Source organism: Alosa pseudoharengus, unplaced genomic scaffold, assembly GCF_046254945.1.
Source record: "Alosa pseudoharengus isolate Yale_2024_CS ecotype anadromous, Long Island Sound unplaced genomic scaffold, YU_APseudo_1.1 YU_APseudo_1.1_scf_10, whole genome shotgun sequence".
Classification (NCBI taxonomy): Eukaryota; Metazoa; Chordata; class Actinopteri; order Clupeiformes; family Clupeidae; genus Alosa; species Alosa pseudoharengus.
In genome coordinates this window covers 16,016,122-16,030,691 of record NW_027468565.1, presented here as the reverse complement: position 1 = coordinate 16,030,691, position 14,570 = coordinate 16,016,122, and the positions used below count along the sequence as shown (strand labels likewise).

The window sequence follows — 14,570 nt, the reverse complement described above, 5'->3', positions numbered from 1 at the left end:
CATAGCGAAGGGAGGGAGTTGTCATCCCACCTGGCATCGAAAGCTTTTACTAGTACTTTGTAGGCCTACATCTAATTTCAGTACTTAAGTATGTTTTATAATGGGCTTGTCATAGGCTACTTAAGTAGTGTCAATAATATATAATTTAAGACTTTTGTGCTACTTAAGTGGTATGCTTATAGATTTTTACTTAAGTCATGTTCTGATCAAATATCTGTACTTCTATTCAAGTGTGGGTTTCAGATACTTTATATATCAAACAACTCTGATCATTTGCAGAATTTGTAGGCAGGACTTCCCATGTTCCCATGTTCTCAGTGAACTTGATTTTTCACTCCAGGCCAATTGGTGGCGCAATATCATTTGCTGTAATTAATTCCAACACACAGTTTCTTCGTTTGCTGGAGAAATATGGCGCTTCTAGTACACAGTAGGCTACTGTGTGTGTGCCATGTAGTGTAGTTAATTGTTTTCAGTGAATTACTTTGACATGTACCTTTGTGGATTATATATTTTTGTGTGATAGGGATGGCACTCTCCTAGATTGTTGTTACTAAAACTCTTTACTAATCACATCACAGTTGACTGACCTGCGTCACGATTGCTAGCCACGTTAGCCATATAGCTAACATTTAGTTTGTAAGCGACCAGGTAAGGTGAGTATTTAAAAAAAATATTTACTTTGATCCTTAATAGCCTAGCTTACAGGATAGTTTACTACTAGTTCATATTGTAATGACCGGTGTAGAATAGCCTCTAGCTTGATATAGGCCTTAGGTTAGCTAGCAATATCCAGCTTAATGCACTTGTGTTATGGCTTGTCATCTGACTTACTGATGTGTTTGATCACGGTCTAAGTTATCTTTCCAAATGGTTAGAAAGTTTGAGATGTTGCTCTGACATAACATGGCATTGAATTACTATGTAATGACAGCTGATTAGCGGCAGAATCCACTTACCTGAAGACACTCAGATAACTTTTCAGGGTGAAGGGATGAATGGTATATTGTTCAATCAGTGAGAGTATCTTATGTTGTTCTCCAGGAATTTATGAGATGCATTAAGAGTTTAGGTACAAAAGAAAACTTGATTCAGTTGGATGGATTTAGTCATTATGTTATATTCTATGCCATATAGTGAGAACTTTCTATTCAATAATGCATTAATAAAATAGGACTACTTGTTGTCACCAAGGAAACTTTCAAGATGGCCTCAGGGAACGGTCAGGGTCCTGAGCTGAGGTCAAGTGCGGCATCCCGTTCCGCCAGTGGAGAGGATATTGCTTTAGATATGACCACCAGTGAAAAGGTACCACTTTCAAACAATGTACATTGCCGTCTGCATAGCTGCACAGACAAACCTTTTGTACTCTTGAGGCACTTTGACAAAGCTGTTGTGTCATTTTGACAGGTTGTGGATCTTCTGAACCAAGCTGCACTGAGAACTACAGAAAATAAACTTGTAGACCTGAAGCAGGTGTGGTTTTCACATGGCTATGTGTTTGAACGAAGGCATTGAATAATGAAATTAAGTCGTTAAATGGAGTGCACAAGATGTTGTTTGTATTCAAGGCGAAATGTGTGCAAGTGTGTGAACATGTTTACTAATTGGTGTTACCTTTTAGGTCCAGGAACTTATCATCAATAAGGATCCTTCACTGCTTGACAACTTTCTTGATGTGAGTATTTGTTGACAAGTCTTCATAGTCTTTATATGGTTGTCTTTTAAAAGTAGATTTACTTGAATCCTCCATCAATACATAAACATGACATGGATATTTTCTGTCATTCTTACAGGAAATAATAGCTTTTCAGACAGATAAATCTATGGAAGTAAGGAAATTTGTCATTGGCTTCATAGAGGAAGCATGGTAAGTTGTTTTTTTATTTTTTTAGGTGACTTCAAAGTAAATAACTCGAGTGATCATGTACTACTACCCTTATGTTTATCTTCTAACATTGTTTACTTTGTTCAACAGCAAAAGGGACAATGAGCTTCTATTGAAGCTTATAGCCAATCTGAATATGCTACTTAAGGATGAAAGTGTAAATGTGCAGAAGAAAGCCATTCTTACACTTACTCAGCTTTATAAAGTAGCTCTTCAGGTAAAATCACATTCCAATCACAAAACCCCAGTCTATGCTGTATGCTACATAATATTGAATAATACTACTACTAGAATAACTTAATCCTGTTTGTGTTTTGTCCAGTGGCTGATGCGGCCCAAGATGGTTTCAGACATGCAGGAGGCCTGCTGGAACATGGTCACTCAGATGAAGGAAGAGGTTCTAGCCATGCTGGACTCCGACAATGATGGGATACGAACCCACGCCATCAAGTTCACAGAGTCTGTGATCATCACCCTGTCGCCACGGACACCCGACTCTGATATCCCCAAGAAACAAGAAGGAGATATTACCCTGGACAAAATCCCGCGAGACCATTCATACATTCGCTATGGTGGGTAGAGAAAACTGGGCACTGTCCATTCTTATGCAGAAGTGTGACTAATGTGTTTGTTAAGGATGTGCAGAATTGGTACGGTCAACAAGCTGACCATTCCTCTTCTTCTCTGGCCCTCTGTGCAGATACTCTTTGTGAGGAAGGGAAGTCCGCACTGGATAAGCTGCTCAAGTTCATGGTCCACCCGGCGATCTCCAGCATCAACCTGACCACAGCCCTGGGCTCTCTGGCCACTCTGGCCCGGCAGCGGCCCATGTTCATGTCCGAGGTGGTGCAGGCGTACGAGACACTGCACGGTAAGTCCATTTCAAACGGTCATGGTCATATGAAAATCCTAATGTTATGAGTGGTGTGCTGTTGTTATAATAGCTGTGAGTGAGTGAGGTGAGTGAGGTGAGTGAGTGAGGTGAGTGAGTGAGGTGAGTGAGTGAGTGAGTGAGTGAGATCACAGATACACACACGAGTCTCTCATTGTCCATTGTTCAACAGCTTGGTTGCCTGGTGGAAAAAGCTGTTACTTTGAGTTGGTTTGCTAGTTTAAATGGATTAGCTCACTTAACATTTCTCTGTCCACAGCCAACTTGCCCCCAACGTTGGCCAAGTCCCAGGTGAGCAGTGTCCGCAAGAACCTAAAGCTCCACCTGGTGTCCGTGCTGCGGCACCCGTCCAGCCTGGAGTTCCTGGCCCAGATCAGCACGCTGCTGCTGGACTTGGGCATGAACCAGAACGAAATCAACCGCTGCACGCCCGCCGCCCGAGAGCGCAAGAGACCCCACCTGGAGCACTTCTCAGAGGGCAAGAAAAAGATCAAGATGGGTCAGTCAGAGCAGATATTGTTTGCTATATTCAGTGCCGTTTCTTTGTAGATTTTAGTTACTCGCCCAGAGAGTTTTTTTTGGGGGGGTTTTCACTGCACCTGCGTCTGATATGTGTTGTGTGTTTGTTTGCCCTCAGAGCCGGCCACGCTGATCGAGGATGATGAGGATAAGGAGGAGCCTGCCCCAGCCTCCGCTCCCAAGCCTGCAGCCGTGCCGCCCACCCAGTCAGCCATCGATGTCACCGCAGACTTCCTGTTCCCCCTGCTGTCTCCAGACAATGTTGCCAATCTGGTGAGGTTACAGAGATTGAGAATGGATTCTGCATGACATACTGGCTATGATGTTTTGCCAACCAAACTGCCCCTAGTTGCAAGACCCTGGTAACAGTGGAGAGATTCAACTAGAAGACTTTCAGTACTTCTTTATTAAAGAGACTTTCACTGTTGTTCATCTAGGTCCTGATCAGCATGGTGTACCTGCCAAACACCATGCCAGCCTCCTTCCAGGCCACATACACCCCTGTGGAGTCCGCAGGCACAGACGCTCAGATCAAACATCTGGCCAGGCTGATGGCCACCCAGATCACAGCGGCTGGAATCGGACCAGGTGGGGAGAAGATCCGGGTGTATAAATATCGAATGCCCTCATTCACATATGATATACAGTACAGTATCTGAAACTTTCCTATTGCCATTAAAGTTCTTGTGTCATGAGACCGCAGGATGGCAATCCCATGTTTATTTTGTGGAACTAAATAGATCTAACCTGGTGATTCCAAAGCCATTAGCTAGTGCAGTCGTGCCATCACTTATTTCACACACTTGAACGGCATCATTCTTTCTTTCCCAGGTGTGGAGCAGCTCAAGGCCCGGGCGGAGGACCCTGGGAAGGAGTCCGGTTCTGGTGAGGGGCCGTCTGAAGAGCTGGCCGGCGGGAAAGACCTCATCATCAAGCGCAAAGTGTCAGCCGTGTCCCTCGGCCAGGCCATCTCAGTGGTCGGGGGCAGCTCGGGGAAGAGCGTCCCCCAGTCTGATGAGGTTCCCCAGGCCAAGAAAATGCCCGAACCCATCGTGCCCTCTGCACAGACCAAGTGAGTCCTCAAAACTCACACAGACCAGCAGGAGTTAGCGTGTTGGTGGAGGGAGCCACTTGGTTCACTTGATCCTGGTTGGTTGATGGTGTGTTGGTGGGCCATTGATGTCTTACTCTTCCACCCTCCAGGACGGCTGGCTCCAGCGGGCGTAAGAAAGTGTTCCGATTGGCTGACGTGGTTCAGCCATTGACTGAGGCCCAGATGACAAAGTTGACCAACTCGGCAGTCCAGCGCATTCTGAAGTCGGAGAAAGCCATTGCACGTAGTGGCATGTCCCATGTGAGTCATCAAATCTCCAACAGCATCATTTAATCTTACTTTTCAGTGACCCAATGCAAGTCATTTTATCAGTGGTTTTCTACATCATGGAGCACTGAGCTTAGGTTTACCATCGTACTTCCCATGAAGCTATAGGAACTTAATGGGCAATGCAGATCAACCAAGGAGTGCATGCATATAGACCCTCTACCATGTAAGTAAGGGATAATGGCCGCCGAGGTGTCCTGTTGTACGGAATTAATGGACGAGGGCGAGAGGCAAAGAACTCCCCGACGCGCAGCGGAGTCCATTAATTCCGTATAACAGACACCTCAAAGGCTGTTATCCCGCTTATCACCCGGTTGCCACTATAGGCAAAAGTCATGCCTTTATAGCATGCAAAGGAAACAAGTGGTTCCGTTTTAAAAGAAGCCGACTTGTTCAGTTTGTTGTACAACTTTCTTTGGCCCTATAACAGCGATAGCATGGATAGTTAGCTTGTTTACAGTTGATTCCATTATTGCGAAGCCTGCTTCCAGGCTCAACCGTCATCCTACTATGGTTGTTATAGTTACCATTCATAAGCATTGATATGGAACGGTGATTAAACTTTTTTTTTTTTTACCAGATCTACTTCATAGATGTACCGTTATTCAGAATTAATAGCCACCCCACCAGCCAATCAGAAAAGAGTATTTCTTCTCTCCGGGTGATAATGGAAGTTGTTCCTTATGTTTTCCAGGTCAGAGTGAAGTTGCTGGCCCGGCTGGCGACCCAGTTTGAAGGGGCGATGAAGCAGGACATGTTCGAGTTCATCCTGGGGGACATCCGCAACCGGAGTGACCTGGCCTTCGCTCTCCTGTATCAGGAGTACAACATCTATCTGAGCCAGCAGCCATCCAGTACTCTGGACAGCTACGAGTACTGCCTGTTCACCCTGCTCTCAGGACTGCAGGAGAAACCAGAGCAGAGAGACGGGTAAGATTACACACACACACACACACACACACACAAACCTTAACACACACACACACACACACACACACACACACACACCACACAAACCTTAACACACACAAACACATATCCAGAGGGCTGCTATGTTCATCTCGTGTTTGGTGGAAAAGACGTGTTTTCTATTGCTTATTGCTGAGTCACAAATCTTTGCATAGAGTCGTAAAACAAGTTGTATTTTCTGCTTATCAAACAAAGACACGCAAATGTTCCAATCCCGTCACTCACTTCTACATTTTTATATATACATAGTCCAGTATTGCATTTTCAAACCCCTGGGCAGCATGTTGTCGTAGCACACGGTTTGTAATTCTGTTCTTCTCCACCTCTTCCAGACTGTTCACTAAGCTGGTGTTGGAGGCCCCTCTCATCACAGAGTCTGCCCTGGAGGTGATCCGGCGCTACTGTGAGGATGAGGTAAGGAGTGTTGCTCAGTCACACGCTTATGGGAACAGTGAAAAGACCGAGAAACCCATTCTGACTTTGGTTTTAAATGGAATTGGAGATACACATGAATCTGAGTAGAAGGTGCTACCATATGTTTTTCTGCATGTCTGTCCAGACACGGGTGTACCTGGGGATGACCACGCTGAAAGAGCTCATCCTGAAGCGCCCCTCCAGACAGTTCCAGTACCTGCATGTGTTACTGGATCTCAGCTCCCACGAGAAGGAAACGGTACGCTCACAGACTCAATCTGTTTCTCCCACATCATCCTGCTTTTGCACATGAATATCTGATAACCACCTGCATATTATATTTGGGAACAGTACTACTTGCTTTTAGTAGCAGTTTCAAGTAAAACTGCTTTGGATGGTTTTTTAGGTGCGGTCTAGTGCCCTGTCCTTCATCAAGCGCATGTATGAGAAGGACCAGCTTCGGGATTACATTGAGCGCTTTGCACTGAACTACATGCAGCTGCTGGTTCACCCCAACCCCCCCTCAATGTTCTTCGGAGCAGACAAGGACATAGGTAACCAAACCAAAAGAACCACCCTCATGACATTCACATGAGACACCTTCTACTCCAAGACGGTCCACTCATTGCTCGCTGCTTGCTCATTGAACGTCTTGTCCCACAGAGGTGGCGTCTCCCTGGACAGAGGAGACGGTCATGCAGTGTCTGTACCTGTATCTGGCCCTGCTGCCCCTCAACCACAAGCTGGTGCACGAGCTGGCGGCCGTCTACACCGAGGCCATAGCGGACATCAAGAGAAGTGTTTTGCGGGTCATAGAGCAGCCGGTAAGACCCAGTTTTGGCATAGGAGCTTGTTCTTCTGTGGCAGTCCATCAATTACCTTTTGTTACGAAAAACTATGGTTGAAATTGGCTGTAAACAGTTTGTAGTTCCCCTATTTGTATTTACGTTAGTAATTCACGTTTAACTTCGATTTTACACTTTGCTTTTACTTTTTTTATTTAGTATTAAATCAATTTGTGCAGTGTACTTTTGTTTGCATGGCTTACTTGTGCATGGCTTACAAATCTACAAAGTTAGATTTGACCCATAACATTCACTCATTGCACATCATTGGTGTGACCACAGATCCGAGGAATGGGCATGAACTCTCCTGAGCTGCTGCTGTTGGTGGAAACCTGTCCTAAGGGGGCGGAGACTCTGGTTACCCGCTGTCTAAACATTCTTACCGAAAAAGGTAGTTCAACGTATTGTATGTGTCTATGCCATAAATAGCGGTTTGAAATTGTTCAGCGTGTATCTCAAATGAAACCGATAAAAAGATTGAGGTAGATCATTATGGTCTAGTTTACTGTTTCTGACCTACCACCTCCACTTCCCCCACAGTGCCACCATCTCCAGAGCTGGTGGAGAGAGTGAGGGACCTCTATCACAAACGAGTGGCAGACATCCGCTTCCTGATTCCTGTCATTAATGGACTTGAGAAGGTCGGTTTCACTATACATTACCCATGTTCTATACATCCTTTTAAAGCAGCCTGAACTTTATACTGAAGCTGACCACGGGTGTTTGTGTCCACACAGACGGAGGTTATTCAGGCCCTGCCCAAACTGATCAAGCTGAACCCCACTGTTGTGAAGGAAGTCTTCAACCGGCTGCTTTGTGCCCAGCACAGTAAGTGCTCGTCTCTCCCATTCCAGGAACATTCAGATTCATACAACACTAGTTTATAAATGCACATTTGTGTTTGCATAATGAAGTCAGTTGCTCATATTTTGAACTGTGCTCTGTATTTTAGGTGAAGGTGGTTCCTCAGTGTCTCCAGTGACGCCTAGTGAGCTCCTCATTGCCTTACACAATATTGACTCAACAAAGTGTGACATGAAGTCCATAATCAAAGGTAATAAATCTCTCTGTGGAATTACCTCACACTTTTTCAAGTGCACAGTCTCTTTTATTGTTCTAATATAACTTCTGTGTGTGTGTGTGTGTGTGTGTGTGTGTAGCCACAAACCTGTGCTTTGCGGAGAAGAATGTGTACACGTCGGAGGTGCTGGCTGTGGTCATGCAGCAGCTGATGGACCAGAGCCCTCTGCCCATGCTGCTCATGCGCACCGTCCTGCAGTCGCTCACCATGTACCCGCGGCTGGGCGGCTTTGTCATGAACATCCTGTCCCGCCTCATCACCAAGAAGGTGGGGGTCACACTGGCCCTCAGATAGGGTGCCAAATCACAGCATGCTGGAGTACAGCGAGTCACTCACCTAGTGTTCCAGAGGAACAGAGTTCCATTAAAATACTAATAATAATTGTGCATGGGCTTAAAACATCATATTGTAGCATATAAGTTCACTGGAAGAAGCCAGAAGAGAACAGACTCTTGTAGAATACACTATCACTAAGTGATGTATGTTAGCATTAATAGTGTTACAGATGAGTAGCTTTTGATTCTTGGCAGACAGTTGCCCATAGCCTGATGTGTGCTGCTCCCTGCAGGTGTGGAAGTACCCGCGGGTGTGGGAGGGCTTCGTGCGGTGCTGCCAGCGCACCAAGCCGCAGTCCTTTAACGTGCTCCTACAGCTACCCCCGCCCCAGCTCAGCAGCATGTTTGAGCGCTGCCCTGAGATAAGGGAGCCCCTCCTGCAGCACGTGCACGCCCTAACGCCACACCAGGTAAACACTGACCTGCCCTGCCCTGTCCTGCCCTGCGGCCCTCGCCTCACTGGCCCTTGCCAGTGTTGTCTTTACGTTGTAGTTTGTTTGTCAGATTTGGTCATTTTTATGCTGAGAGAAATTTTGCTCATAAGCTCTCCACCCTGTTCTTTCTTTTCAGCAAGCTCACATACCAGCCTCCATCATGACCGTGCTAGAGGCAGACAACAAAGAACCTGAGCCAGAACCTGAACCAATACCTGTAGAACCTGTGGAAGAACCAGAGGTGTGTAACATTCCAACAGACACAGAGACAAAATACATAATATTCCAGGAAAATAGCAGCAGATAGATATCATTTATTAATACATTTTGGACATTGTTAACTTGTGGGATGTAGCCATAAAAAGGACAGAGTTTATTTAAATGATATAGCCTCATTGTACCACAGCTGTTGTTGTTTTTCCCTGACTCTTCCCTGTCTTCCAGGTACAGAGTCTACCGACACAACCTGCGATCATCTTACCAGAACAGGCAGAAGAAGTCCCGGTGGAGATTCAGACTGTGGAGCCGGCCCATCCTCAGTACCTTCCCAGCACGGAGGAGCCAGAGGAGCCGATGCAGACGGCCCCCTCAGCCTTCACCCCTCAGGAAGAGCCCGCTGAGCCTGTCCCACAGGTAAGATACTCACATAGAGGACCGGTGTCTCGCACGACAACGGGTTATCTGCTGTTCTACCACCTGTTCTTCATCTGCTGTTCTACTTCATGTTCTGCTGTGGTCCTGTTGGGGCTGGGATTCACGGGTGTTCCTTTTAGCAGGAGGAGGTCACAGAGCAGGAGCCAATCGCCTCTCCAGCACCTCCAGAACAGGAAGCAGAAAACCCAACAGAGGAAGCACTTCCAGAGCATTCCGATGAGGCTGAGCAACCAGACGAACCGCCAGAGGAAAACGTCATGGAAACAGATGCTAGTGCTGCAGATGAATGATTTTTTTTTTTTATGTAGATCTTCAAATGCTGAAATAGTGTTTTTTTTGTTCATTGTGAAATATTCAAAATAAAAAAAGGGAAAATCTTTCGAATTGTATCATATTGCAATACTGCAATAGCACATTAGAGATGGAGAAGATTGGAGGTATCCCTTGAGCTGAGCGCCGTTTGTGTAGAAAGGAATATTTTCTTGCACTTTCACAGATGTCCACCTGGTGGAGCTGTAGCACTAGTTAGTAACCTACATCGGTGGGACTGGAGGAAACACTATTTAGGGCCGGTTTTACGTGGACCTAGTCCTAGCCTGACGAGCCAGACCCAAGAAAACGCCAACAGCCTGCTGTCCCTGTGCATCTCCACAGAACGCTCATGTCGAACTTTTTTTTAATTGTTATTATTATTATTGCAAAAATACACGTTACATGTTATAGCAAACCATCACTTCATATACTGTTCAACATGTAGGCTATATTCAATAGCCCATTCATACATACAAAACATACAAAACACAGTAAAACCTGTTGCCAGGGGGTAAATATCTAATTAAAAACATTAAAAACATCACAAACAGTAATAGTTTTAAAAGCTTTTGCTTTCGTAGAAAATCTAATTGAACATATGTATTGTTTAAACTCGTTTCTGAAAGCAATGAAGCACGGTGTTTTCCCTAGGAATTTATTTTTGTGAATATAAAACTTTGCCATAATAATTAGCAGATCGATTAAAAATAGGCTGTTCGAGTTACGTTCATTAACTGCAAGACCAAATTTTTCCAAAATAATTCAAAGTTTTTGTGAATGTTATTCACTATAAAAAGGCACAGATCACGCCAGAACTCTTTAACAATGGGGCATTCCCAGAACAAGTGTAACGCTCATGTCGAACTCATATTTTTTTGCCCACCAACAATGACATCACGACAGAATTGTACCACGTAGGATGGAACTAGAATGTTCGACAAAGTAGAATTTTAGCAGGCAAGGTAGAATTTTAGGAGTTAGTGTGTAACCACTACTTTCACGGTCAACTCATACAAGCAAGTTTACGAACAAACTGAACGAAAAGCCGACATATAACTGCTACGAGACATATAGAGGAGGATTATTTGGTAAGATAAACGTCAACTACATTCAAATATATATATTATATATATTTGTATTTGTAACACGAAATTAAAAGACCAACACTTGGGTTAATGAAAGCTTTAACTCGACAAAACAGGTTTAGGCTTACATGTTGGCTATCCTAAAATCTATTCAAAATTGAAAAAGAAAACAGTTCACTTATACATGTAGGGCTAATTTATCAGGGTCCTTTCCCATTTTAAGCTCTCAGTGTGCCAGCATGAGACGGCTGGAGGAGAGCTGGAGGCTCCTCTTTGAGGCCAAGGCTTTTCAAGAGCGGGCCTGGCTGGAGTCAAGAATAGAGGCAAAAATGGAGGAGGTGAGAATAATGACTAGCTATTTCATCATATGGTTTTTCAGTTCAGATTTGATTTTGCAGTTCATCATGGCACACCCTTGCAAGCTTGTTGTCCCAATTGATTTGCTGTAGTAAATCTAAAGTTCTAATTTAGATCTTCAATTTTCCCTTGGGGATCAATAACGTATCTATCTATCTATCTATCTATCTATCTATCTATCTAAAGTTGTAGCAAGAAGGTCCCACTGTATATCTATCTAATCTCTAATAATTCAGAGGTTTGTCCTATTACAGATGCACTCCCTCATATTAGCTGATGTGAAGTGGAAGATGCACTCTTTCATGAAGCTGCTCATGGAGCAGGAGAGAAGAGCTGGGACTGGGCTTACTAGTGCACTCTGCATAAGCTGGGCCATGAGTCCCGAGGGTAAGAAGACCAGGAGCAAATTCACACAGACAGAGAAATTATCCCAGTAAAATAGCAAAGTCTTATCTTATTATATGGATTCATGAAATTAACTTAGTAATGCAAACAAGGACAATGATAAGGAGACCATGTTGCATGGTGATACTGCACTTTAAACAATAAATTGATTGATTGATTGATTGATTGAACGTTTACCTGTGTTAAAAGTCGATGGCATTTATTCTGCTTATTTGAAGACCGGGCCAGACTTGAGCGTTGGGAAAGAGAGGAGGAGGAAGTGAGAGAGAGAAGAAGACAGTTGAAGGAGGCATGGCCATCAGTAAGCCTGCAGAAGGTGGACATCAGGCAGGCTTTTCACCCAGGTGGGTGTTACACATTGGTGGTGGTTGAAGTGAGGTACTCCCCTTCACTTTGTGTACTTGGATAAAGCGCTATATAAATGTGATCTGTTATGTATGTTCCACACAGACCCCCGGGTCACTGAAGCTCGTCTGAGAGAGGAGAAGGAAGTGAGAATGACAGCAGAGCAATGGAAAGCCATTGAAAATGAGAAAAGGAAGAAGGAGGAGGTGAGGAGAGAGATTAGGGAGAGATCTGCAAAGCTTGACCAAGAGAAACTGCAGGAAGACAGAAAGGCACTTGAGGTAGAGTGGAATAACCTGGAGAAGGAGAAACGAAAGATAGAGGAGGAGAGGAAAGAGATGGAGCGACAGGCAAAGGTTCAAGAGCAATTGCAGGCAAAGTTTCAAGAGCAGCAATTGGAGGAGAAAAGGCGGGAGAGTGAGGCAAGGGAGCGAGAGGATGCTCTCCGAAAGAAGGCTCTTGCGGTTGAGTGTGAGAAGGAAAAGATTGGCATAGAGAGGATGAAAATAGAGGTGGTGCTGAAGGAGGTGGAGACCCAAAAGGAGCAACTGCTTGAGAAGAGGAAAAAGCTTAAAGAGAAGGTAGTCAGGGAGAGGAGGACAGTGGCGACAGACAAACAGCATCTGAAGGAGGAGTGGGAGAAGGTTGAGGAGGAGAAAAAGAGAATGGAAAAGGAGAGGAGGGAGCTGGAACAGAAAGAGGAAGAGCAGAGGGCTCAAGAGATTGAGAAAAAGCAGAGGGAGTATAAGGCTCTGATGAGAGAGATGGAGAAAGAGAAACAGAAAACTGAGTACAGGAAAGAGTTGATGGTGGAGAAAGCACAGCAAGGAAACAAGGAGGGGGAGAAAGAGAGTGACGAGGTGAAGCAAAACATGGAGATTACTGAGACAGTCATTAAGCAGGAAAAGGCTGTTGAGGTTGCTCAAGGTAAGACTGAGAAGGCCGAAGTTCCTGATGATAATTCTTGGGACTCTGATGAAAGTAACCGAGGGGAACCATTTAAACCAAAGGCCAAATGTAACATTGCCTTGATGAAGGCTGGATCCCAGGAGAGCCCAGTGAAGGAGCTACCAAAGCCTGGTGTCAGTGCCCAGGACAATGAGGATGATTCCTGGGACAGTGATAAAGAGGTCATCCCCACGAAGGCCACAAGGGCTCCGACTACTCAGAGGTCAACTCTACCACTGAAGCCAGGAAACGTGTGCAACGTGCCAGTTAAGAACACATGCACCAAGAAACAAAGCAAGGCTTTGAATGATGCTGAGTTGTTTAATAAAGAACTCAAGGAGCTTGAGAGAGAAATGGAGGTCAAAAGAAAGACTACACCAGCTACAAAGATTCAGAAGGCAGCTGTACCAATGAAGGCCTTGGTTGATCCGGAGTTGCTTGATAAAGAACTCGAGGAGCTTGAGAAAAAGCTAACAGCTGGCCCGAGTAACAGAAAGCCTACAGTTGCCACAAATATTCAGAAGGCAACCGTACCAGTGAAACAAGGAGATGCGGGCAGCGTTGCAGTCCAAAAAAAACCTTGTCCCAAGAAACAAAGCAAAGCCTTGGATGATGAGGAGTTCAGCGATGACTTGTTCAATACAGATCTTGAGGAGAAGAAAGCCACAAGAAAACCAGCAAAGGAGGATCCGGATGACACCGATGCCATTGTAAGAGAGTTGGAGAAACTTAATGAGGAGTTAAAGGATCCTAAAGGAAGCATGGGGTCCCTTTATAGTCAACGTGACAAAAGAGCCTACGAGTGGAAACACAAAGACTACCAACATAAATTCAATTCAAAGGGTATGACCGGCAGTAACCTGACAGGTGTTAAAACTCCTGAAACCAAGAACCAAAAAGAGAACAGTCCACTGTTCCCCAGAGACGCCACCCATCTTAAATATCTCAAAGGCAGGAGGTTCTAAAGGGGACATGCATGACTACATATCTTTAGCCTATGACTGCTGGTCTACCACTGTTTTTAGATTTGAGCTTTATTCACATTTTGATTAATATAATGCCAATGGTAAAATTATTAAAATTGAGTTATTATTTTTAATAAATGTTATTTTCATTAATTATGTTTCTTGTGATGTATCTGGGGAAAAGATTATGAATGCAGATTCATAAGATTATGAATGCAGACTGCGTGGTGCTTGATTAATACACCTGTGGCAAGGGACCTGATGAAACGCATTGGAAAAAAAGATTACATTCAGTTCCTTGAGTGAAATGGTCAAAGAAGTTTGCAGCCTGGCTACACCTAGAGAAGATTGTTCACACTACATTTTAGTCTCTATTTATTATTACTTAAATAATGTCAGTGTTAGTGGTACTTTCTACTTGCACAGGTCTAATACACTGACTAGCAATGTGCTGTGTTACATTTACAAAGTGTGCTCCATTATGTTTGTTGGTATCACCAATGTAACAAGATACAGTGTAACCAGAGCTTCAGATTATTCTTAACCAATATACTATTCATTGGGATAAAACTCAGCAGCAAGGACCATCACATGCTCCAAATCCACAAGCCATATACCTGTGGTCATCCAGTTTCATTGCTATCCTGTTGCCTATTGAATTCATATTAAAATTATCCCCTTCACATCGAAGGCTCTACAAAATCACTTTAGGCTTGCATATTCATTGTGACATGGTTATTC

At 44.3% G+C, this 14,570-nt stretch overlaps 1 protein-coding gene across 3 annotated transcripts; it reads left to right on the top strand.

Moving 5' to 3' along the window:
* Positions 1 to 410: 410 nt before the first annotated feature.
* sympk (symplekin) lies at positions 411 to 9,791 on the top strand. Of its 3 annotated transcripts, none has more exons than XM_076265542.1 (27): positions 411 to 651; positions 1,195 to 1,308; positions 1,411 to 1,476; positions 1,625 to 1,678; positions 1,797 to 1,870; positions 1,979 to 2,105; positions 2,211 to 2,460; positions 2,589 to 2,759; positions 3,040 to 3,279; positions 3,418 to 3,572; positions 3,737 to 3,887; positions 4,131 to 4,371; positions 4,503 to 4,653; positions 5,375 to 5,610; positions 5,982 to 6,063; positions 6,209 to 6,322; positions 6,470 to 6,617; positions 6,727 to 6,887; positions 7,191 to 7,299; positions 7,449 to 7,549; positions 7,646 to 7,736; positions 7,861 to 7,962; positions 8,069 to 8,256; positions 8,558 to 8,734; positions 8,895 to 8,999; positions 9,203 to 9,391; positions 9,532 to 9,791. In XM_076265542.1, the coding sequence occupies exons 2-27, from the start codon at positions 1,207 to 1,209 to the stop codon at positions 9,700 to 9,702; spliced, it is 3,756 nt and encodes a 1,251-aa protein (XP_076121657.1). In that variant the 5' UTR covers positions 411 to 651; positions 1,195 to 1,206; the 3' UTR covers positions 9,703 to 9,791. The 3 variants fall into 3 exon arrangements, with proteins under 3 accessions (XP_076121657.1, XP_076121666.1, XP_076121649.1); XM_076265551.1 differs by having other exon boundaries at positions 411 to 656; positions 9,535 to 9,791; XM_076265534.1 differs by having other exon boundaries at positions 411 to 656.
* Positions 9,792 to 14,570: the final 4,779 nt, after the last annotated feature.

Bases quoted from the DNA above. Each gene is read 5' to 3' on its own strand.
- sympk (XM_076265542.1), top strand. From the start codon at position 1,207: ATGGCCTCAGGGAACGGTCAGGGTCCTGAGCTGAGGTCAAGTGCGGCA. The intron at 3,573-3,736 runs GTGAGGTTACAG...TTGTTCATCTAG, and splicing joins CAGACAATGTTGCCAATCTG to GTCCTGATCAGCATGGTGTA. The intron at 4,372-4,502 runs GTGAGTCCTCAA...TCCACCCTCCAG, and splicing joins GTGCCCTCTGCACAGACCAA to GACGGCTGGCTCCAGCGGGC.